The 24,382-nt window shown below is 39.8% G+C and overlaps 2 protein-coding genes across 3 annotated transcripts in view; one reads left to right on the forward strand and one right to left on the reverse strand.

Moving 5' to 3' along the window:
* Positions 1–2,891: 2,891 nt before the first annotated feature.
* Positions 2,892–15,570, forward strand: LOC125459408 (L-lactate dehydrogenase A chain). Its single transcript, XM_048545829.1, has 8 exons — positions 2,892–3,013; positions 8,839–8,975; positions 10,628–10,745; positions 11,278–11,451; positions 13,254–13,427; positions 14,533–14,650; positions 14,885–15,008; positions 15,165–15,570. The coding sequence occupies exons 2-8, from the start codon at positions 8,847–8,849 to the stop codon at positions 15,327–15,329; spliced, it is 1,002 nt and encodes a 333-aa protein (XP_048401786.1). The 5' UTR covers positions 2,892–3,013; positions 8,839–8,846; the 3' UTR covers positions 15,330–15,570.
* tsg101a (tumor susceptibility 101a) overlaps positions 11,308–24,382 on the reverse strand; it is a 62,436-nt gene continuing 49,361 nt past the window's right edge. Inside the window, exons 8-10 of one of the 2 annotated variants that reach the window (XM_059651991.1) lie at positions 20,229–20,431; positions 19,368–19,607; positions 11,308–14,456 (exon numbers count right to left, since the gene is read on the reverse strand). In XM_059651991.1, coding sequence (XP_059507974.1) covers positions 14,421–14,456; positions 19,368–19,607; positions 20,229–20,431 — 479 coding nt within the window. In that variant the 3' untranslated portion in view covers positions 11,308–14,420. Of the gene's footprint in view, positions 14,457–16,063; positions 16,352–19,367; positions 19,608–20,228; positions 20,432–24,382 lie in introns of those variants that run through there. The other variant, XM_048545828.2, reaches the window with a different exon arrangement.

The raw sequence follows: 24,382 nt of genomic DNA on the forward strand, positions 1-24,382 counted from the left end.
GGTTCTTGATTATCGAGGGGATCAAAGGTATAGGGAGAAGGCAGGAGATTGGGGTTGAGTAACTTATCAGCCATGATTGAATGGCGGAGCAGACTTGATGGGCCAAATGGCCTAATTTCTGCTCCTGTGTCTTATGGTTTTAGAGTTTGGAGATGAGTTTCTTTGGAATTATGCTGTTGAAGGCAGAGCTGTAGTCAATAAGTAGGAGCCTAATGTAGGTATGCTTGTTATCCAGATGTTCCAGGGATGAGCTTTGGGCCAGATGGCATCTGCTGTCGACCTGTTGTATTGGTAGGCAAATTACAAAGGATCAAGGCAATTTGGTACACTGGAGAGACCATATCTGGAAAACTGTTTGCAATTTTGGTGTCCATGGCCCAGATATTTGAGGTTATGCCACCTGAAGAGTTGGCAGAGAATGACAACCTATTGCATGCAAGTAATTTAGTTTAATTTTGAGTATGTTGGCTCATTTTACTTTGGGCAAATAATTTTGATTATGGCAACAAGCTTCTAGTAAGTTGACTTTGTCCACACAATGCATTACAATTCATAATACTGAAAGCCTTTGCATGTTTGGTTGGAACTTGTTCAACTCTGAGTTTTAACTCAGGTCTATCTTGCTGTGAACATCATTCATGAAAGAGATGGATAGAGCTCTTAAATTTCAAGAAAGAGATGTATAGAGCTCTTAAAGATAGTGGAATCAAGGGTTATGGGGAACAAGATACTGATTTTGGATGATCAGCCATGATCATAATGAATAGTGGCACTGGCTCGAAGGGCTGAATGGCCTACTCCTGCACCTATTGTCTATTGTGTCAACTTACATTTACATGAGTCTCTGGCATGCTCCTCGCAGTTGTTACCATACTACTATACCAGCCTTTTGTTTGGTTGTGCCTTGTTGTAACCTCTGGCTGCATCTTTGGAGAGAGATTTTTTGCATAGGCTGGCCCTATGTATTTCACACATCTTAGAATGCAGGAAATCTTTATGGTGGCATGATTGATCACATATGCCACACAGCTTGTTATGTTTTGTGTCCTGGGTCTGGTGTCAATACTGTTTGCTGCACGAATACTTATAACCACTGCTTTCTGGCTACGTGGCTTTGTATTTTCTGCTCTGCTGGCAATGATAAGTCTAAAAAATTTTTTTGAAATGCTACAATAGATGTTGAGGCAATGACCAACCCCATTATCTACTCCAAAATTTCAGTTTCTGAAAATTTGCATTTGTTGCCCTCTTACAGCATTTACTGTCAACTTACTCAATTGATCCCAGCTTAAGCCTGCATAATATAAATTCTAAGCTATTAATTCTAAACTTGACTCTACATGGAACAAATCTTCTAACACTTTTCAGAGTGGAGGAGTCCCAAACAGAGGGCATAGATTTAAGGTGAGTGGAAAAATTTTAAAGGGATCTAAGAGGCAACATTTTCGTGCAGAGGGTGGTGTCTGTATGGAATGAGCTGCCAGAGGAAGTATTGGGTCTGATACAATTACAGTATTTTAAAGGCATATTTGGAGGGATATAGACCAAATGCTGGCAAATAGGACTAGATTTATTTAGGATAATCTGGTCAGCATGGATGGGTATATTTCTGTGCTGTACACCTCTGACTCAATCACTGCAAATATGACGAGATTAATTTACTTGGGCATGGGCAAGATGGACCAAAGGGTCTGTTTCCAGGGTGTATATCTCCGTGACTGTACAACCAGAACTTCTTTGTCTGAAAATAAATTAAACTTTCCTCACAGAGCCAAATTTTACAAACTTTCAGCCATCCCTATTGGCTCGAATACCAGTGTGTAAACAAAAATTCAACTAACTATAGAGTTAAGGATGAAGGGTCATAAGGGGAAAATGGTACCCAGAGTACAATTGTTACTAGATGACATCCAGAACAGAAGGGTAATGTTCTGTGGATAACAAAGTGTGTAGCTGGATGAACACAGCAGGCCAAGCAGCAGCCTGCTGTGTTCATCCAGCTGCATGCTTTGTTATCTTGGATTCTCCAGCATCTGCAGTTCCCATTATCACTAATGTTCTGTAGACACAGGTTTAAATCTCAATATGGCAGATAGTGAAATCTGAATTCAATAAAGAAAATAGAGTTTTTGAAGATGGGTCCAGACCCAAAACGTCAGCTTTCCTGCTCCTCTGATGCCGCCTGGCCTGCCACATTCATCTAGCTCTACACCTTGTTATCTCAATAAAAAAAACTAGCCTAATGATAACCATGTTGTAAAATCACATCTGGTTCACAATTGCACTTTAGGGCGGGACATCTGCCACCTTTTCCTGATCTGGTCTGGTAATCACGCTGTGTTTTGGGTTGACTACCTTCCTCACCCCTTTCATCGCATGGATGCAACGTGCGTCACATCTGTGAAGCGCCTTTAGGCACGTTGCTGTGTTAAAAGCACGGTATAAATGTAGGTTGCTGTTGAGTAAGTGATTAGGCACACCGGGACAAAGTGAAATGAAAACCCGGATAGCTTGATTTGTTTCCAAATATATCCGAAATACACAGAACATGTCTATAAGGCCTTGCGAAAAGTAGCAACTTCATTAATTTTATATCAGGAACTCGTTTCTCTGCTGCTTATTAAGTTGTATCTCTGGGAGGATTAGACAGGAAATTATGAACTGGTTGCGACACCAGACCTTTTATTCACAATTCGATTGAACGTTTAGTACAAGTCACAACCTGTAACAATTTCTACGCAATAGCGTAGACATTGAAATGTCTCCCCCAAGAATCTTCTCTTGATACACCGCACTGCGGCTACTTTGCTTCCCACCATCACAGTACGTGCGTGCAGACACGATCCAGGATCTTGTCAATCATAACCTGATGCTCATCCCTACGGCTGACCCCGCCTTCGTAGCTTTAAACACTGTTAAGTACGTGACGCATTATGACGCAGCCTATAAATAGAGGCCGTTAGGTAGGAGTGTGGCCTATTACATATCTTGGTCAGAGACGGTAGTGACAGTGGTAAGTCGTAGCATTGAGCAACTTTAAATTTGCAGCCACTGAGCCATGATATTTGATCAATCAGTACGTTTGCGACATAGTAAATATTGCATCCCTATTTAATCCAATACGTTATAATTGCGTAAAATTAAAAGTTATATGTAAAGAATTAAATATAAATTGGTATTGTAGATTTTATTATATTGCATTACTGCTAAAGTGATTGTGTCACGCTTTTAGCGGCATTCTAAGTCTTACCCTGTTGTATTTTTCCATTAGCAGAACAGCTTTTTAAAACACTAAATTGATGTAATTATTGTGTCGAGTACTGTTCTTGGTGAGATGGCGTTCCCAGGGATGTCCTTTCCTGTAATTCGAAACAGCAGTGATATTCTCGGCTACAGTTTGGAAGTCGCGTTGGGAGTGAGGGTTTAGAAGGAAATCCAGTTGAGTGCCCGCCGCGACCTTGCTGCTGGCTGGCGATGGTAGCGTGTTTCTATCGCCCGGGGCGCCGAGCAACATCAGCGGGAACGCTCGCGCTACCCCTCTGTTGTGCCGTGCCTATTGTAAGATATTGCGGCAAATGCAGCCGAGCTGGCTTTCCTGCATGGGTTTGGATACCTCTCTAGTTCTAAATCATGCAGTTCGTGGTAATTTCCGATGTTCGAGCTCTGATGAAGAGTCCTCTAAACACGAAACGTTAGCCTGAGCGCTCTCCACGGATGCTGCCTTACCCGCCGTAATTTAGTCACAGGGCATAGAACCGGACCCTTCAGACCAATGTATCAGAGCCGAACATCATTCCAAACTTAGTCATATCTGCCTGCTCCTGGCCCATATACATCCAAACTTTTCCCGTTCGTGTACTTATTCAAATATCTTTTAAATATTGTAATTGTACCCACATCCACCACTTCCTCAGGAAGTTCAATCCACATGGCAACCATCCTCGGGGTAAAAAAGAGTCGTTTTCGTGTCTTTATTTAAAGCGCTCTCCTCTCACCTGTAAAAATGTGCCCCCAGGGCTTGAAATTCCCGTATCCTAGGGAAAAGACAACTACCATTAACTCTACCTACATCTCTCATAATTTTATAAACTTCTATCAGGTTGCCTTTCAACCTCCTATGCTACAGTGAAAAGAAGTCCCAGCCGATACAGGCTTTTTTCAATAACTGAAACCTTCCATACCCGGCCAATATTTCTTTTGGCGGTGCCGATTCCAGCCTCTGCAGTAATTTGCTCCTCTGATATTCAAATTTGTTTCAAAAGCTGTGTGAAGTCATATGGCATTAACCCAGGAGACACAATGAAACGAGGAAAAGGGTTTTGTGCTGTTTTGACCATCTTCAGACAACTAGTGGGCACCAGAGAGATCTGGCTATGTTGAACATGAGTGGCTGTAATATTAATTTTTGTAAGGCTAAGCATGACTAACATCACTGCTAATCCTTTATATTCAGAAGGAATTCAAGATAATTGAACTGATGGAAATCAGATGTTTGTTTATTTATTTGAAGAATTTAGATTGTTGCATTATTAGCTTCAGAGGCATTAGCCTTGTGGTAATCAAGGTTAACAGTTAACACAGGAACAGTTAATTTGGAATTCTTCAAGGTAATAATGGTGAATTTAAATTTCTGTAAACTCGGGGTTAATGGGAAGTTACCCCCATGTGAAATGATTATTGAATGGGTTTTTGAGACAGAAGCTTGAAATAAAAATTGAATTGTTAGTTAACTACTTTAATGGTCTATCTGTGAATGGATGCACTGCTGTCTTTCCTTTTTAGATATTTTTGAATGCCCTGTGATTTACTGACAATTGAAAATTTTTAATTATGTCAAATCTTTGGATTCTTCCTACTTCTGCTGTCTCACTGCGCCCAATTTTGAATGTAATAGTTTGAACGTACAGTATTATTATATGTAAAACTTTGGTATGAATCCTAATTAGATAGGTCAAAGGTTTCTGATATTTTTTCCTAATATAAAGCCTGCTGATTCATGATCTTTGTTTAGAATTGCCAGGTAGGGCCAAGCCACCACATAACTGGTAACTCTGACAATAGCAAGAAAATTATACCACAGAAGGGAATCACTTGGCCCGTTGAAGTTATCTATGCTATAAGCACTTTTTTTCTTTTGCCTGTATCCCTTTTTATGTAGGCTTTTTCTTCAAATATTTATGCAATTTAATTTAAAAAACATTAAATACACAATAAATGTCCAAAGGTAACTTAGTCCTACGTTTTTAAGAACATTTTCTTTTTCACTCTCATTGGTCACCCTGCATGGAGCATTCTAGAAAAGCAGGGGAAACAACAACATTTAAAATGGGTGATCAAACTTGCTTCCCTGTTCAGTAACATTAAACTTCACCTTTTTTGGTCAAGTCTTGTCTTGTGCTTAAATAAAAGTAAAATGCTGTAAAAGCTGTCTTACTGCCGGTTTCCAAAGTGCTGGTAGTACTCATTGGATCTGGCAGCAACTATGGAGCAAGAAACAATTATTATTTCAGGTTGTGTATATAACTCATTTTTAAAACTGTCACCAGTTAGCTTAGTGAAGCTGTTAATTACAGCAGGGTACAAGGCTGCATTTTGTGCTCCAATCAGCTGCTAACAAAAAATAAAATTACAGATTGTATTGATGTGCAGTTTACCGCTTTAAAGTTAAGATATGTGATAATTTGCCATGGTGATGCAGATGTAATAATATCAATGTAAACATATCATAAGGTTTATTACGCAGTGCTGATGAGTCACCATGCACTGAGTATTCTTTGCAGCTTCCTGTTCTATTTGTGAATGACAATAGCAGAATGTTGGTGATTGTTTGAACTGTATCGGTTAGACTTTAAGTGGCAGTTAGTGTGCTCACCTTAAAGTATTGCTGTCTTTGGCAAGATCATTGGGAACAGGAGGAATGGCATAGTGGGGACATTCAAATGAAATCATCGATTATTCCTGAATATCTGGTTCACTGCTTATTTCAGAAGACTGGGTGACACCTTTTGCAAACACAGTTGAGTATAATCTGGAAATGGCCTTTATATTGACCAAGCTTTTTTCAGTCTTGCGTAATTACCTACTAAAATTTCATCTTCCTTTCTCATTGGACTGATGTCAAATGGCCACTGAAACATTACCAAATTATGTACATTCCCTAACCACAACCCTCCAGAAACAGATCTTTGTTTAGATAGTGTTTAGCTGACTTATATTTTTTCCCCCACATTTCCTTCCTCCTTTATCCCAACGCTCCCTCCCTTCCCTGACATGCAAGAACAACTGACCTCGAGCTGCACATGCATTGTCAATATCTGCACTTGCTATAGTTTATCACATAGCCATTTTTGAGTGACAATGATGAAAGAATCTTATGAAAGTTATTATTCATTTTTTTGTGACATGGTGTTTGTAACAGTTTAATGGAGATGGACATTGAATACAGTGGTATTGTTAATTATTGCACCATGTATATAAATAAATAATAAGTTTCCAGAGTTTCTCAACAGCCACAATGTGTCTCTATATATACTGCAAGGTGGTCGGTTAGCTTAGTTGGCTGGATGGATGATTTGCGATGTAGGGAGGGAATGAGAAGAAACAACAGATACCAGGTCAGGGTTGGAAGATGGTGTGCTTGAAAAATGGTAATTGGGAGATTGTTGGATACCAAACAACAGTGGATAAATAGGGTAGGCTGAATGGAGGATGACACAATTCAAAATGGATGATGGATAAATGCTACTTTTGGTAGAATTATGTAATTTAAACATTAACATTTATCAATGTAGCGTTAGGGAAGTTGTACCTGGAAATGGTCAAGGCATGATCGTTCGGTATGGAACTGATGGAATAGTGATCAGAGGTGGAATTAAGCAATCTGAGAAATTTGAAACCTAAATTGGAGCAAAATTTCATTGAGTATTGACGAGCAGATGGAAAGAGCAATGCCATTATGGTTGGGGATGTGGAAATGTTGGAATAGAGAAGGAGTTTGAAGTGCTTAGCATAGTTGGGGAAAAAAAAATCTGGCTACTGGGCTGGAAAAAGCTTTGCATCTATGCATTGATATTGTACAGCATTGCAAACTATTGAATTCAGCGTGGTGATAGAAATACAACTGTAAATAGGCTTATATATGGAACTTGATTTTCATCTAGTTGATGGTGTGCAAAAACAGCATGTAGAGAAGGAGGAGGAGGACTGCTATGAATTGGGCTAAATATTGTCGGGGCAATTTAGCTGTAGTTGTATGCTGGCTATGTTGGATTAGGAAAATAGGACAATGGTGTGTCACAGTGGGAGTTGAGTGCATAACTGAGGAGGCTGAAAGTGGTCTTCCTGACAGATCATTCATGCATATGGAATGTAGTATTCCGAGCTGCATTTGTCCATACTGTAACCTTGACCATATGTCCTCTGTGATCAGGAGGGTCAGTAACTGAAGAGCACAGATTTAAGATCATTCAGAAAAGAACTGGACAAGAGCCAAGGAAAGAAAATTAACTCACTCCCAAATAAATACAGTCTACCCCCATGAAGTCACAGGCACTTGCAAACGATGAATTGTAAAGTCTTAATTTCACCAAATCCATATACAACATGTAACACTGGCCATGTAAACATGTACAGAGTGGCTGCAAGGAGCATAAAACGATAAACCCATAGTAACAGGTTTAAGCTTTGGGGGTGGAATGAGATGAATGCCCGGAGTTTCAGAATATGAAGCAAGAAGCCAAAAATAAAATTAATCTAAATAGGTTGGGAAGACGCCTGCAAATAATATTCAGTAAGGAGAAATGTAATTTAATGAGACGAGGTAAGTGGAATGAGCAGTATCATTACGAATTAAGTTGCCATAAACTGCAGTTTACATTGGAGAGGGATTGGATGTTGCTGATGGAAAGCCTAATGCAATGAGCAGTACTGTGTGGCAGTAACAAGGAAAATGAGTCAGATTTTGGAGTGTATTACAGGCTTGAAATGAAACAAATCTGAGGTGGGACATCTATAGGAAAAAAACTTGTACGGCCACAACTAGACTATGCAAACCAGTTTGGTCAACCCTCATGATGTTGACTAACCAGATGGAGTCCAGTCCCTTCCCTCACCCCAGCTGTCTTCAGAAGGCAGAAATACTAGGTTGTGTAACTGCATGGTTTTGGCAAGAGTTATCAGATACATCTGTGGACTGAATAAATAAAATATCTGGTTTGAGAGACAAGTACAGAGAAGCTGAGTTATTTACTGTGGGGAAGGATAAGAAAATATTGTTCAAGAAGTGAACAGGTGGCCGGACCCCTCATGCCTATAGAATCGATCAAAACCCTCCTGATAGAGATTCAAGGACAATGGCCCTTGGCAAACTTCCAGGTCGTTTTTGGAACCCCTGTCTTTTTCTATTTTGGGGACTAATAGTTTTTGACATAAAGCTTTCAGCAAGGATTTGAAATTGTTGTGGGGAATGCTGAGAAGATGAGGTGCAATTTGAGCTTGGTACTTTTTCTAAAAGCAGGTTTCAAGGGAAACTGTTTGCAGGATATGAAAATCAAATGGACTAAATTTAATTAAGTGACTCAGATAGGCTGAGAAGTTGCATCAAGCCAATCTGGACAGAAGGACCAGAGGATGTACCTTTTTTAAATTGAAGTTTTCAGCTCCTTACAAAATATATTTCTTTATGTAACTTGTTATATAATTGAGGAAAATAATGTATTTATACACATTGCAGAGATCATTCAACTTCAATATTTCAGTTCTCCTCGCTGATGTAATGGTGTGTTTCACGGAATGTGTATAAAGTGTATGTTGACCTGATGTGAATTACTTTTTCCTTAGGAGTAAAAATGGCAACACTCAAGGAGAAGCTGATCGCGCAGTTGGCGACATCACAACCCAGTCATTCAAATAACAAAATAACAATAGTTGGCGTGGGTGCAGTTGGAATGGCATGTGCTATAAGCATCTTATTAAAGGTAAGATGGAGTTTGGATGATAATGTGATAGATCATATACAGTTGCAAGTTTTTCTTCTGATTTAGTTGAGACTACCCTTTAGGGACTGCTCTTGGAAAGCAATATTGAGTTTCTATCATTGAGACCATCGTAGGATGGATAACCTTGTGTGTCGTGGATTGATACCACACGCAACCATAGTCAGAGTCATGCAGCACATAAATGGACCCTTTGATCCAACCAGTCCATGCCAAACACAATCCCACCCATCTGCTCCTGGCCCATATCCCTTCAAATCTCTTCTATTCATGTACTTATTCATATGTCTTTTAAATGTTGAAATTGTACCCACATCCATCACTCCATCAGGAAGTTCATTTCACACATGAACCGTCCTCTGTATTAAAAAAAATTGCCCCTATATTTTTTAAAATCTCTCCTCTCGCCTTCATAATGTGCTTCCTTGTCTTGAAATCCCCCATGCTAGGAAAAAGACAACTACCATTAACTCCATTTATACCCCTAATAATTTTATCAACTTCTTTCAGGTTGCTTCTCAACCTCCAACATTCCAGTGAAACAAATCACAGCCTATCTAGCCTTCCTTTATAACTCCAACCTCCCATACCTGGTAACATCCTGGTAAATCTCTTCTGAACACACTCTCCAGTTTAATAATATCCTTTCTTTAACTGGGTGACTAGACCTGGATACAGTATTCCAGAAGAGGCCTCACTAATATCCTGTACAACCTCAACATGACTTTCCAACTTCTGTACTGAAAGGATTGAGCAATGAAGGCAAGTGTGTCAAATTCCTTTTTAAACCACTCTGTCTATATGGTTGAAATGGTTTTGAGCACTTTTATCTCCCCTAAATGTGACCTTTTCATGGTCAACCCTCATGATGTTGACTAACCAGATGGAGTCCAGTCCCTTCCCTCACCCCAGTTGTCTTCAGAAGGCAGAAATACTAGGTTGTGTAACTGCATGGTTTTGGCAAGAGTTATCAGAAACATCAACTTTTGCTAACTTTTCCCACTTAATTTCTAGGGAAGCTAAGACATGGTGCAGTGCTTACACTGCACCTTTGCATTTGTATAGTATTTTTCACACCTCAGTGTCCCCAGGTACTTTACTGGGAACAGTTACTCTTGAAACACAAGCACTGTAATAACATAGAAAATAAAATAGGCAATTTGGACACCGCTCCCAGAGTATCAATGTGGTAATGGGTGCATAATCTGTTTTTTGGTGTTGATTTGATGGTTAAATATTGACCAGCATCCCACTACTAACTCTCCTGAGTTTCTTTGAAATAACTGTAAAGGATTTTTGTGTCTGACAGCAGGCAGGACCTTGCTATAACATTCTCACACACAAGATTGAACCTCTACCAGTGTAATACTGAACTAGAATGTAAGCCTTGACTTCTGTGCTCCAGTCTCCACAATGAAACTTAAACTCAGTACCTTATGAGTTTGAGACATGGGTGTTACCACCTAAATCACAGCAGACAACTCAAACCCCTAGCTTTCTACCAGTGTGCCAGATGGCTGGGAGTCACTTACTTGAGATCTGATTTGCCATTTTGTTTCAAAAATATTAAACCTTACAGTTTAGGTTATTATAAATTGCCTTCAAAGTTGTTGTAACTGATATTATTTGTTTAGGACCTAGCAGATGAGGTGGCTCTAGTGGATGTAATGGAGGACAAATTGAAGGGTGAAATGATGGATTTACAGCATGGTAGCCTTTTCCTTCACACTCACAAGATTGTGTCTGGCAAGGGTGAGTACAGGTTCAGCGGTAAAACTGAAAGGACATAATTATTGAGTGGACACTGAAATAATGTATTAACATGTGACTAAGTTTTGAGTTGTGCATGGCTTGAAAATACAGCTAACAACTAGCAGTGCAGGCGCAAATGTATAGGGGTGGGAAGGCGGAGAGATGGTTTAGAGGAAGGATTGATGACGCTCATTTGAAGAGCTGGTTGCAGACACAAAGGGCTGAGTGGCTGCCTCCTATGTCTTCACAACTGTGATTGCATGGTAAAGGACACAAATGTGAAGCATAAACTCTGGTATAAACCAGTTGACTGGTCTGTTTCTGTGTAAGGGCTTTGTAGTTTGCCAGCCTCCTTATGATGAAACAGGAACTTCCATTTATGGCCGTAAGACTTAGGGCCAGAATGTTGATGCATGTACAAGTATTGTGTAACAGGGAGTTAGTGTGGTGCAATTGTTACATACCAGCAAGGTAAGCAATGAGGTGTGTAAATCCAATAAACGTTGATGTAGCTGTGTCATTAATTTGGCAGATTACAGTGTGTCTGCTGGATCCAAGCTGGTTGTGGTCACAGCTGGTGCCCGGCAGCAGGAGGGGGAGAGCCGCTTGAATCTTGTTCAGCGTAATGTGAATATTTTCAAACACATAATTCCTGACATCGTCAAGAACAGCCCTGATTGTATCATACTGGTTGTATCCAATCCAGGTGGGTATTTTTGTAACTTGGTACATGCATCTGGGATTTACTTTGGGCGTGGGCATAGGTAGGCATGGACCTGATATGATTAAACTCCCAGTTAGGAAAAAAGTGCACTTTCTCCACTTATTTGTGATTGGATAATTGTTTAAGTTCTACTTTGCTCTGGTACAATTTCTATTCTGAAGTTATGTCCTTCATATCTTGAGGACAAATCAATTACTTGTAATGATCTGTGAAATGCCTTTTATAAAACTGACTTCTTAAAGTTAATAACTAGAATGCATTAATTTAACAGCTTTAGCAGGAGCTGTCCTTGACCCAGTAATCCTCACTATTCCACCTTTAATCTCTAGTTTGTTAGTGTCAGTGCCACTTAATTCCATACTTGCTTTCATTTGGATTTAAAATCCTTGACTCAGTCCTAACTTGCTTCATATCATTGACATACTTTGTCACAATATCATACCACTGTCTTTACTTCTCCTTTACTGGGATATTTATGACAGCCCAACTCTGCCTTAACATGCCTCTGGTAGTTTTTTGCCTCGTTTCACTCCTCAATGTTTCAATGTCATCAGTACTTCTGCAATGACTTTTCCTTGTTTGGTAACTCAAAACTTTAACCTTGGTAATGGCATCTATTAGTCATGTTCTCATTTCTCAAGCCAAGCCTGATTGACCATCCCTACACCCTTACTACCATTAAGTATGCTGCAAATTGTTCTCTTGTATTAAAACATTCTTGCATGTCCACAATTTTGCAAGTCACTATTTACAAATAAAGCAATCCTATTATCTTCATTAAAACCCAAGCATCTATCTTCCTTCTCCTGGCTACTTTTAAGATTGAATCTGATGATTTTGGATCCTGCCTTAGTTTGAAGAGTTTCACTTTTGTCTGCAGTGCACTTTATTCAAGATTTTGTCTGCAGGTACTTCCTTGCATATACTCCACCTACAGGTCTACTTGTTGCTGTTGTTTCCTCTGTTCTTGCAGTTTTGGCCTTTCACTTTTACTTACACTTGAGCTTCAGCTTGTAAAACGTAGTAACTCAGTATAGAAAGCACAGAGGTGCCAAGCTGCTGGCCTGTAGTTTGGAGAGGAAGTAGAGAGGGCAGCTCAGTCTGCATGTGGGTATTTACTTTTCACTTTCAAGCAGAATGGACTGTCACTGAAGAATCTGTATGAAGAGGTTAAGTGAAAATGAGTTGGTGGGGTCTAGAAGACAAAAAAAAACTTCCCTGATGGAATATGCCAAACCAGCTATTCACATTAAAGAGCACCATCAGTATGGAAACTGCAAACTGTTCATGGTAAAGCTACCTCCACAACAAAAGCCACTCCAGGTTCAGTTTGTTTAGTCATGTGTTAGAAAGAGATTAAAAGGATCAACCCCAAATGAAGGCAAATGAGCCTTTTCAGTAATCCCATGAACAGTTGTGCTAGTTAACTGTTTAAGTGCTGGAATTAACAGGAAGGTATTAGTGGCAATCAGAAATGGGAGTAGTAGAACAATGTCCTTTTGAGCTACTCTACTATTCAGTCATTTATTGTGATAATATCTTGTAGTGGGTCTCCTTCAGACAACTTGGGTAAAACTAATGAGTGAATTTATCCCAATGTCATCTACTAACATTGTTTCAATCAAAGTTATGCATTTACTAGAGAATTTCAGAAAGCTCTTTTGGCTCCACACTGAGTACAAGTTTCTCTGAATAGTTTGGGATGGGATGGGATGGGATGGGATGGGATTGGGGAAAGATGTTATCTTTGAGGATTATTCTACATATTTCTTTTTTCCCTATAGTGGACATTCTGACCTATGTGGCATGGAAACTGAGTGGCCTTCCTATGCACCGTGTTATTGGCAGTGGCTGTAATCTTGACTCAGCTCGGTTTCGATACCTCATGGGAGAGAGATTGGGAATCCACAGCTCCAGCTGTCATGCCTGGGTCATTGGTGAACATGGAGACTCGAGTGGTATGTCTGCAGGAGACAGTGCAATTTGTGCTTAAGGTTACAGTAGAAATTGAAGTAGGTCAAATGTCTTGTGGCTGGTTAGCATAGAAACAAATAGCTCTATCACTGACTTGTTTAGTTTGTTTCCAAAAACATCTGCTGCTTGATGTTAGTCACTTTGAATAATACTAGCAAACAGTTTGGCTGCCTGCACTGTATTGAGCGTAATTTGTGAACAGTGCTTTTGTGATTGCTATACTCACAGGACAAGGGGTTACTCTGTCCCATGCCACAGAATTACCCAGTAATTCATTGTAATTTTCTTCAACTGCAGTAGTTATTGAAAGGTTCAGGTAATATAATATGGTAGTTTTAACTGGAATTTAAACTAGGATCTCACAACCAAGATATAAAATTAGAAATCTGGTGTCAGATAATCTTTAGTTGATTTATCAGTTTAAAACAAATACTGTCTACTTCAGAACGTTTGTAATTACCTAATGATCAGCTTGCATCAAGATCAGTTTTAGACTGCATTGTTAAATTACCTAGGACTTGGAAGGAGCAGAAGTTTATTTTGCAGAGCCCTGTAAACTATGAACCAAAAAGACCAGATCATCTGTTAAGTTAACTAACCATCACAACTCCTAGTGCTCCTCTCCCACCAGCTGCTATGTAATCTCAAGCAAATGCTAAAAATAAGCTGGTCTGGTAGCAATTTAGGAGGGAGAAAAACAGGCACCCACAAATGACCACCCTACAATTTTCTTGGAAAGCTTTTTCCCTGAAAATACATTAATATCTGGGCTAAATCAAAAGGGTTATTGGGTAATTTTGCTTCATTGCTGAAAATGAACTTCAGGAGATGATGATGGGGTTTATGAAGTATGCTATCCAACAATCCATCTGTCCTTTCTACATAGTAATATCTTGTTATATGGAGAACCATCTTGAAAAGACTTCAATGTAACACAGCTGATGGAAGGAGTAGGCCTGCTTGGTCATTTGTCCTTTTCAGTTGTTCAGGAATCCTCTCAAATGAGTTCCATTCTATAACAAAACAACAGAACAAGATGATGCATTGGTGCTGTTAGTATATTCACCCTGATGCTTTGTTTTATCATAGTACCTGTGTGGAGTGGTATGAATGTTGCAGGTGTGAACTTGAAGGAACTCCATCCTCAGATAGGAACTGACTGTGACACAGAGAACTGGAAGAAGGTGCACAAGGATGTAGTGGACAGGTGAGAGCTGGAGTGACTGACAAATTTGTAGTGATCACCTGGAATGTTAACAAAACTTAATAGTTCACTTGGTTCAGTGTAAGTGTGACTTAATGCACTGTACTCCATAGTACAAACTCATAACAAACCTGGATACTTGATGTTTAAGTGGATTTCTTTGGAATACAAGAGAACTGTGTTTTTGTATGCACATATAAAAATGAAGCCCTTGTTTTTATTGCTTTTTCCCCACAGTGCTTATGAAGTGATAAAATTGAAAGGATACACTTCCTGGGCTATTGGGATGTCTGTGGCAGACATGGCAGAGACTATTATGAAAAACCTGAATAAGGTGCACCCTGTATCCACAATGGTTAAGGTAAGGAGTGTGTTTTGAATTTGACAGGCTGAGAGACTTATGACTATGAACTGAACTGCTTTCATCATCTGGTCTAACTTCCTAAGACGGCATATGACGCAGGGAGAGGAAAGTTAGAATGACATTAACTGACTGATAATCCTGTTTTTTCTCTAGGATTTACATGGTATTAAAAATGAAGTTTTCCTGAGCCTTCCTTGTGTTCTGAATAACCGTGGAATTTCAAATAGTGTGAAGATGTTGCTGAAACCTGATGAAGAAGCACAGCTGCAAAAGAGTGCTGCAACCCTGTGGGACATTCAGAAAGACCTGAAGTTCTGAACTTCTTTCTAACCTTCCTCTGCAGCAGTAACTACAGCAATGTTGCAGCATGAAGCCCCTTACCTGCTGTCTTCTGTGATCACTGCTTTCTGACCATGAATTGCCAGACTTGCAGAGAACCCCCTTTGTGTAGTGACTGTTTGCTAGTCAGACCACTGTCTTCCTCATGTGTAGAAGAGGCAGCTATGTATTGAGTAAAATCATGTGATTTTTAAAAGAAAATAAAGTTTGATCAACTCTTCATCATGTTTAAGTGTCATGATGACCAAGAATTTTATAAACTGGAGTTTATGGAAGGCTTTGTGTAAGTTGAATGTAGAAGTGACATTGAGGGCTTTGACATTAGCCATGCTGGTTTCTTTGATTATGTTCAAAGGATGCATAGCTTAAAGATAAGTTTCAGTAACCAGGAAAGTGGGTACTGGAAGTACCAAGGGCCTGAAATTATGTTGCTTTTCTCAAAACGTATTTGGAAAACATTTCAGCTCACCCCCATGCCTCTATGCTATATAGAAGATTGAGAGGGATAGTGCAAGGGCAAAGAAAAAGCCATAGCCAGAGATGGACTGACACATGGAAGTTCTTTCGAGCTGGACAAAGTGAGTCACATGAGAACACCGTAAAAAAGTCAAGCATATTAGGATCAACTGTCCAGACCTGAAGAGATTTTTTTGGTCATCTTATTTGAAACTGCAAATGAAATATTCACCACCCCCGCAATCACTGTTAATAAGTTTGTAATTTAAAGAAGCTTTGCTTTATTCCAATTTCTAAATTGCTTGTCCTCAAGATTACAGGAAGATAAAGACCCTTGACAAAAAAGCAAATAATTTACAGTTGAATACACAATAACTTATTTTTTTCCTATGAACATGGTGGTTAATTATAGACAGACTAAAAGGTTAGACATGACTTGAGTCAAAAAGAATAGCTTAGTACAAGTCACTAAGGCCAGCTGTCTTCCTTGCTTTCTGCATCAATGCTCGAAGCTGGAACTGTTTACGAGACAACAGCCTTACGTGCTGCAGAGAGAGAACAAAAATGACTTTTGCAGTGATAATAAAATGCAAGCTTACAAACAATACTGTGGTTCAAAAGCAGGTTTTTTTAAATTCCCAGAACAACAACTCAAGTGATTGTGTCAAGCTTGAGAGTTCCTCAGATTCTATTGTAATTAGGATGAACTTAATTAAAATGAGTGATTTTAACCTTTGAGCAACAAAGCAGAGCTTTCAAAGGCATCTGGACATACACTGAATCTTTAATGTGCCCAATACCACCTTATATGGTGACCTGGGATCAAATATTGCCATTGCAGTCTACTGGTTATATCATGATCTATGAATTTGCTAGACTGTGTAACTTAAGACTATAAACTGCCAGATATCTTGCATTGTAAAAAGGGCAATTAACCTAATTTGAACCTTGGGAGTAGAATTAATATTGAACAGATTACATCTGTTGAGATAATTTGTTTGGATGAAAAAGATCAGTCATCACCAACAGAAAATGGCAGCAGAGGTTGACATTTGCAACAGAAACTCAATATTGAGACTGGAAATTTGTAAAGTGACAAATTGAAAGATGAGGTATTGTTCCTCAAGATAAGATAACATGGGACTTCAGTAGAACAATGATGGAAACCAAGGAGAGGGAAGGAGCAGGCAGAGAATTAGAACAACGTGATGAGCTCTGGGTCATAAAAATGGACAGGTAGAACTCCAATTTCAACCTGGCCCTTAAATCAGGAGCAGCAACATGCAAATCAACACTATCCCACAACCAGCACAAAGCTCTGCCACTGATTGGTGGAGGACAGTTCAACTAACTAGAGGTGCAAAATCACCATCATCCCAGAGGACCATAAGGCTGTACTCATTAGTGAGGGACACTGGGTAGTTTAATTGGATAGTCACTATGCTTCAAGCAGGGGGAGAGGTTGACCGGTTGACCCTTCATGGTAACTCCAACCGATGCAGAAATTTAACCTGCACTGTTGGTATCGCTCTACAATCAAACCAGCCAGCTGCGCTAACACAGCTTCAAAGCAGTCCCTCAAATGGTGGGGGAGCCTAGCACATCAGTGCAAAAATCAAAACTGAAGCATTTGTAACTATCCTTAAACAGAGTATCAAGTTAACTGTCCACTGTGGCCTCTGAGGTCCCCCATCACTAGAAAAGCCTTCAGCCAATCTGGTTCTTTTCACATAATATCACAAAGGGTATGGACACCAACAACAGTAGTACCAAACAAAGACTTCTGCTCCAGAATTATCCATGCACCTGGCTAAACTGTTCCACTACATTTGGCATCTTTGCTGAAAAGTGGAAAGTTGCTCAGATATTTCCAGAATTCAAAACGCAGGACAAATTAGTTACTGCCCTAATCATCAGCGAAGTGGTGGAGAGTATAGTTGACGGTGCTATGAAACAACACTTACACAGCATTAACCTACTCAGTGATGCTCAGCAAAGGTTCCACAAGGGTATTTCAGTTCCTGACCTCCTCAATCTTGGACCGAGAAAGGGTAAAGTTGAAAACTGAGGTGAAAGACAGCACTTGACATCAAGGCAGCATTTAACTGTGTGGGGCATCAGGCAGCTCTGGCAAAGCTGGAATCAGGACAGGAGGAGAAACTCTGTTGGTTGGAGTCAGAACTGGCGCACATGATGTTGTAATTTGACATTTGTAGCTATTGGAGGTCAATCATGTCAGACCCAGGACATTACTTTGACACACTTCTGCAGCAATGTCCTCGGGTAAGATATCTTTAGCAGCTTCAATGATTCTCTTTCTGTCAAGATTAGAAGTCGGGGATGTTCCCTAATGATTTCATACTGTTTAGTGCCTTCAGCAGCTACTCAGATACTAAAACACTGTACCATCCATATGCAGGAAGATCTGTACAAAATGTTTGTTGGAGGAAGAGGATGCTGATGAGTACCAAATAACATGTGCACTGCATAACTGCTAGACAACAACCACCTCGAACAAGAGAGAAGCAAGTCATTGTTCCTTGATTTCAAAGGCAACACCATTTCTGAACTCCCTACCATCAACATTCTGGGGGCCTATGATTGACCAGAAGGTGAATTCGGCCAGCTGCTTCATCAGTGAGTGACGTGACTTGCATTCAAAACAGAATGTGATTATTTAAATAGAGAAAATTGCAAAGCTGTGGGAAAAGAACAAACAGTAGGACAGGTTGAATAATTCAACCAATGGTTCCATGCAGGCAGACAGACAGACAGACAAACACAATAGGCCAAATGTTACCTGTAATGGGATAATTCAACCAAAATCATTGTCAGCTCCACTTGATTTTAAACAAACATATCCAAGTAAACTTGATAACAACTTCAATAAAATCAAGGTATATAGCAACCCTAAGTTTCTTTTTGAAAAAAACACCTATTTCCAAAGCATGGTTTACAAAGAACCGGCAAGAGGGGCAAGGCTATTTTGGAATGGAATTATAAAACTTAGACTTTGGCAGATGAAGGCACAGTTACCAGCGGTGACCCCAAGTGGGTGCTCATAGGGACAAAAATTAGAGGTGTTCAGTAATTCAGAGTGTTGAGGAATGAAAAGAGATTACAGTAATAGGGAGTGACAGGCTATGAAGTGATTTGGAAACAAGGATGGGAGTACTTTTAACAATTGTGTAACATTGTCTAACCAGGAGCTAAATGTAGATCAGTAGTGTCAAATAAGTCATCTGTCAATTTGGAAAGGGGAAGGGACAAAAGAGAGGATGGTAAAGTGAGATGCCAGGGTACGTGCAGAAACTGATGTCATATTTCACACAGGGTATTGTTTTGACAGGCAATATGCATCTGCTTTGTAGTTTCAGATTCAAGCTAAATTTATTGAGGAACAAACTGAACCACACTGTTTTAACAATTATTGTCAGGACTCCCCTGCACATCTTTCTTGTGTGACACAACCATGTTAAACACCTTGTCAGGTGTACTGAGACCATTCAAGAGTAGTTGGAGAAAATAAATAATCACCATGTCAGCTTGGTTTTTAATTACCTTCAAGAAGACCTCCAGATCAATGACATCACGTCTCAGTGCTTCACCCAAGTAGAAAATGGTGTCCTCAATGGCATTCTCCTCTGCATAAAGATTAAGGATCTGTTTGTAGAGAGGAGCTGTTGGTACAACCACCTCATCAATATCATTGTTTTGAGACTGGTTTTCCATTTTCTCCAGCGCAATGCTCAGCTCTTCATCTTTTTTCCTTAGTACTTCAATATTCTTCTCTACATCAGCCTAGGAAAATGACAGGTTTTCAAGTCAATGAAATCTCAAACAGCTACAGCAATCAGATTCCTATAAAATATTGTGGAGTCAATATAATAAAATCCAGGAATATAACTCAATCCATGTGGTAATTTATGGGACAGATTTCAAATATATTTAAGTCAGAACTGTACTTGGACAGTGTTCATATCAATCCAATAACTGAAAAAAATCTTTTTGAAACGAGGTATTTAGAACAAAAAAAGGGTCACTACACTGCTTCACATTATGGGATCCAATCTGGAAAAAGGAATGGAAAGGGAAATAAATTTGTTTCAGTTTGTAACCAAGTATTTTGCTGGTGCCAGGATCAGCAAACATGTACGCAAATTGGCTGATAACTGTTAGGTGCGCTAAATTATAGGTCATATTGCAGTCACTTATTGTACTTGCTAAATCCAACTTCAATGTGGCGTCTCTATACAAAAGAAGGTTCATCCTACACATTCACTGATAAAATCCAAATATTAAACTAAGTTCAATGTTTGAGGTGACATTTCTGGACTGTTTTATTGTGTTAGTGATGAGACCTGTAACTATCATGATAAATTACTGGTTTGGCAAAGTAGTAATCCTCTTCTAGACTCTTACCATTTCTTGGTCCAAGTTACTGACCATCATCTCCAACTTTTGATGGCCTTTTTTCAAGTCTTCTTCTGTTCGTTTAAGAGCATCAAGTTCAGCCTGAGCACGGTCCATTTCTTCTTTCATCCTCCAGCGCAGTTTATCACTAACTGCAGAGATCAATGATGCACGAATCATATCTTCAGTGATGGTGCCATCTCTGGCAGGACCTGCAACACAAACTACATGTCGGTCCAAGTACTATGGCATCTGAAAATTATTCAGGGAACTATCTGTCTGAAACAAAGAAACATTATTGCATGCTTCAATTTTTGAGATTTGGAGCAGATTCCAAAATGATCATTTGGACACCTTTTCCCTGGTCATTTCAAGAGTCAAGAGAGGGGCAGAGATAAAGATTATTATTCTTTTCAAATTACCTTCATTCTCAATAAATATTTCAGAGAAATCAGCAAAGAATTATAAACTAAGGCTGGGTTTCTGTGAAAGCCAATGCAGCCACTTTAAAAGACCACCTGCTGTTAAAAATAGTGCAACGCAAGAACTTAAAAAAATTGAAAACCATAAGTTGCAAAAATATCAATACACAGGAAAAGTGGTTAAAAAATTCATTGGCCAGGTTCAAAATACAGGATAAAAATACTAAAAATTAATAAAATAAAACTCCCATTTCTCATCGTATAACTGAGGGAAAGTGATTGATGAAACAGCCGGAGATGGTTGAGCTGAGGACAGTAACCTAAGGAATACCTGCAGAAAGGTCCTGAAACTGAGATGATTAATGTCTAATAACCATGACCAATTTTCCCTTGTGCCAGATATGACTGCAACCAGTGGGATGCTCCTCTCTGGTCCCAATTTTCACTGACTCCAGTTTGGCTAGGCCTCCTTAATGTCACTCTGTCAAATACAGCCTTGCACATCAAGGGTGGTCATTCACACCTCACCACTGGAATTGAGGTCTTTTGTCCATTTTTGAACCAAGGCTGCAATAAGGTCTAGAGCTGAGTGACCATGGAAAGAACCTAAACTGGCCATCAGTAGGCAGGCTAATGCTGAAAGATAGCACTGTTGATACCATTTATACTGATGAACAAGAGTAGACTAACAGACTGGGTAATTGACAGGGTTAGAGTTGTCCTGGTTTGTGTATTTGACATACCTAGGCAATTTTCTAAACTGTTGGGTAGGTGCCAGTGTTTGGCTGTACTGGAACAGCTTGGCTAGGGGTGCAGCAAGTTCTACAGCATGTCTTCAGTACTATTGTTGAAATGTTGTCAGGGCCCATAGCCTTTCCAGAAATCCAGTACGTCTAACTGTTTCATGTTAATGACATGGAGTGAATTGAATTGGCTGAAGACTGGCATCTATGATGCAAAACCTGCGGAGATCATCCACTTGGCACTTGCAGCTGAAGATTTTTGCAAATGCATCAGCCTCATCTTTTGTAGCAGTGTTGGACTCCCCAGTCACCGATGCTTGGGATATTGGTTGAGCTTCCTCCTCCAATGAATTGTTTAATTGTCCCCCATCATTCATGTGGCAGGTCTAGATTTGATCCAGTGGTTGTGGGATCACTTAGCCCTATCACTCATTGCTAATGCTATTTAGAGTGCGAGTCGACCTGTTTTGTAACTTTGTCAGGTTTACAGCTCATTTTTAAGTATGCCTCGTTCTGCTTCTGACATGCTGTCTTGCACTCCTCATTGAACCAAAGTTGATCCTTGGTCTTAATGGCAATGATAGACAGGGATATGCCATGTGGTTGCAAACTGAGGAGTACCATTCAGCACCTGATGGCCCACAGCATCTCAGATGCCCAATACTGGTAGATCTGATTAAAGTCACTCCTATTTAGCAGAGTGAGTGTCACATAACATGAGAAACAGTATCCTTATTGTGAAGATGGGACTCATCTCCACAAGATCAGCATGGTGGATAGCTGCACCTATCCTATCATGGATGATGCATGTGCAATAGACAGACTGGCAAGGATGTGGTCAAGTATGTTTTTTTCCCCTCATTTATTGTTTTACCAGTTGCCATGGACCCAGTCTAGCAGCTATGACCGTTAGGACCCAACTGGCTTGGCATCACCCCATCCCCCTCTCTGATGAAGGGTCTAGGCCCGAAACGTCAGCTTTTGTGCTCCTGAGATGCTGCTTGGCCTGCTGTGTTCATCCAGCCTCACATTTTGTTGTCTTGGATTCTCCAGCATCTGCAGTTCCCATTATCTCTGGCTTGGTCAGTGATAGTGCTGTGTCACTTTTGGTGATTGACATCAAAACCACCCACCCAGTGTTTGTTCTGTGTCTTTGACACCATCACTGTTTCCTCTGATTGGTGTTCAAAACGGAGGAGTACTGATTCATCAGCTGAGGGAGAGCAGTATATAGTACATGGCAGATGGTTTCCTTGCCCATTTGACCTGATGCCATGAGACTTCATGGGATCCAGACTCAATATTGAGAACTCCAAGGGTATACCCCTCCTGAACTTATATCAGTGTGCCTCAGGATGTTTCAGAGATGAAAATTGTGTGTTTGGGACAAGGTCTGCAGGATATTATTCCAGCAGTATGAATAGTTTAGGCTGTTGCTATTTCAATAAAATAAAAAATTGGTCATGGGATGTGGGCATCGTCGGCAAGGCTTGACTAGTCTGGAACAGCTCTCCAGGTGTTTGCATCAACTCCCAGATGTTGATCAGGAGGACCCTGCAAGGTCATCAGGGCTATCTGTGCTGTTTTTAGTTACTGGAGGTTTGATGCTGGTGGTCAACCATGTTAATTTTTTTTGAGACCTTTCAGTACTTAATATGACTGTGACTAGACTGTTTCAGATGACTGTTAAGAGTCAACCACATTGGGTTTGAAATCACACAGAGTCAAGAGCAGGTAAGGATGGCAATTTTTCCTTTCCCAAAGAATCAGCTGGATATTTGTAACAATCGGCAATTTGGCTTTTGAATTTAAGAGGCATCTGAAATTAAATTATACCATCACCCCAGAACTAGGGGTAGGATGGGTGGAGGGGTGGGTGTAAAAGGCCAGTTGGAATAAGAGAATTTTTATAAAGTTATTTTTTAACATAAGATCATAGAACTTTCCTTAATTTTCTATTAGAACAAGTCACTCACACTAACAAGTCACTCACACTAACAAGTCACTCACACTAACAAGTCACTCACACTAACAAGTCACTCACACTAACAAGTCACTCACACTAACAAGTCACTCACACTAACAAGTCACTCACACTAACAAGTCACTCACACTAACAAGTCACTCACACTAACAAGTCACTCACACTAACAAAGATGTACGCAATACAGTAATTTAGACATGCTGGGTTTTATACCCAAAAGAAATCTCAGTTTGGAGGTACACCAATGAAAAACAGGTTTTTCAAACCAGAACTTTTGCTGGTGGCTGGCTGAAGTGTCTCAAGTGTTTTTAGAGTCAGCAAATTTAGAAGATTCCTCCCTGTTAAACTTAAGGCGGCTTGTCGTGCGAACCTGTTAGATGCCAGAGGTCAGCTAAGGTTTCTGTTCCTGATATAGCACAGTGACATTAAGAAACGCCTTCAATCGTCTCATGGTCAAATGCTGCACCATATAAATTAGTATGTGGACCTGATCCCTAGTCTGTACTCATAACTTCATCTGATTAAAATACTACAAAAAGTCTTGGTGCTTTTGCACTGAGAAGAGGGCGATGAAGTAGAGTCAAATTGGGTTCTTGCTCTTGACCACTGTAATGTTTATTGCAAAACATGTACAAAGCCATCAGGCAGTGCACAGGAACATGTTTTGCTATGATGCCTCAGTTTGGGCCCACGAATAAAAAAATGTCCACTTGCTAAGATACTCGAAAGATATTGCGCCAGTGAAATCTTAATGAACGCGTCTGAAAGAAAGTTGGTAGAGAAACTGACACCCAACAACATGATGGTCTCGGTTGAGTTTAGTTCTGGTACTTACCCAGACAGAATGCAGCTGCAGACCCTTTCCTCTGCACAATAATCAACAGAACTAAACCAATCTTTCTGCGTGCATCTCTTTAAAAGAACTAAACCAACATGAGCCAAAAACTAAAAGATTTTTTTTTTGCTTAGTTATTACAATTATTTTCAGGAAATTAAAATGGAAAATGAATGGTT

Source organism: Stegostoma tigrinum, chromosome 17, assembly GCF_030684315.1.
Source record: "Stegostoma tigrinum isolate sSteTig4 chromosome 17, sSteTig4.hap1, whole genome shotgun sequence".
Lineage (NCBI taxonomy): Eukaryota > Metazoa > Chordata > Chondrichthyes > Orectolobiformes > Stegostomatidae > Stegostoma > Stegostoma tigrinum.

Excerpts from the sequence above, each read along its gene's own strand:
- LOC125459408 (XM_048545829.1), top strand. The coding sequence starts at position 8,847 with ATGGCAACACTCAAGGAGAAGCTGATCGCGCAGTTGGCGACATCACAA. Across the intron at positions 8,976-10,627 it reads CTATAAGCATCTTATTAAAG|GACCTAGCAGATGAGGTGGC; the intron begins GTAAGATGGAGT and ends TTATTTGTTTAG. Across the intron at positions 13,428-14,532 it reads TGAACATGGAGACTCGAGTG|TACCTGTGTGGAGTGGTATG; the intron begins GTATGTCTGCAG and ends GTTTTATCATAG.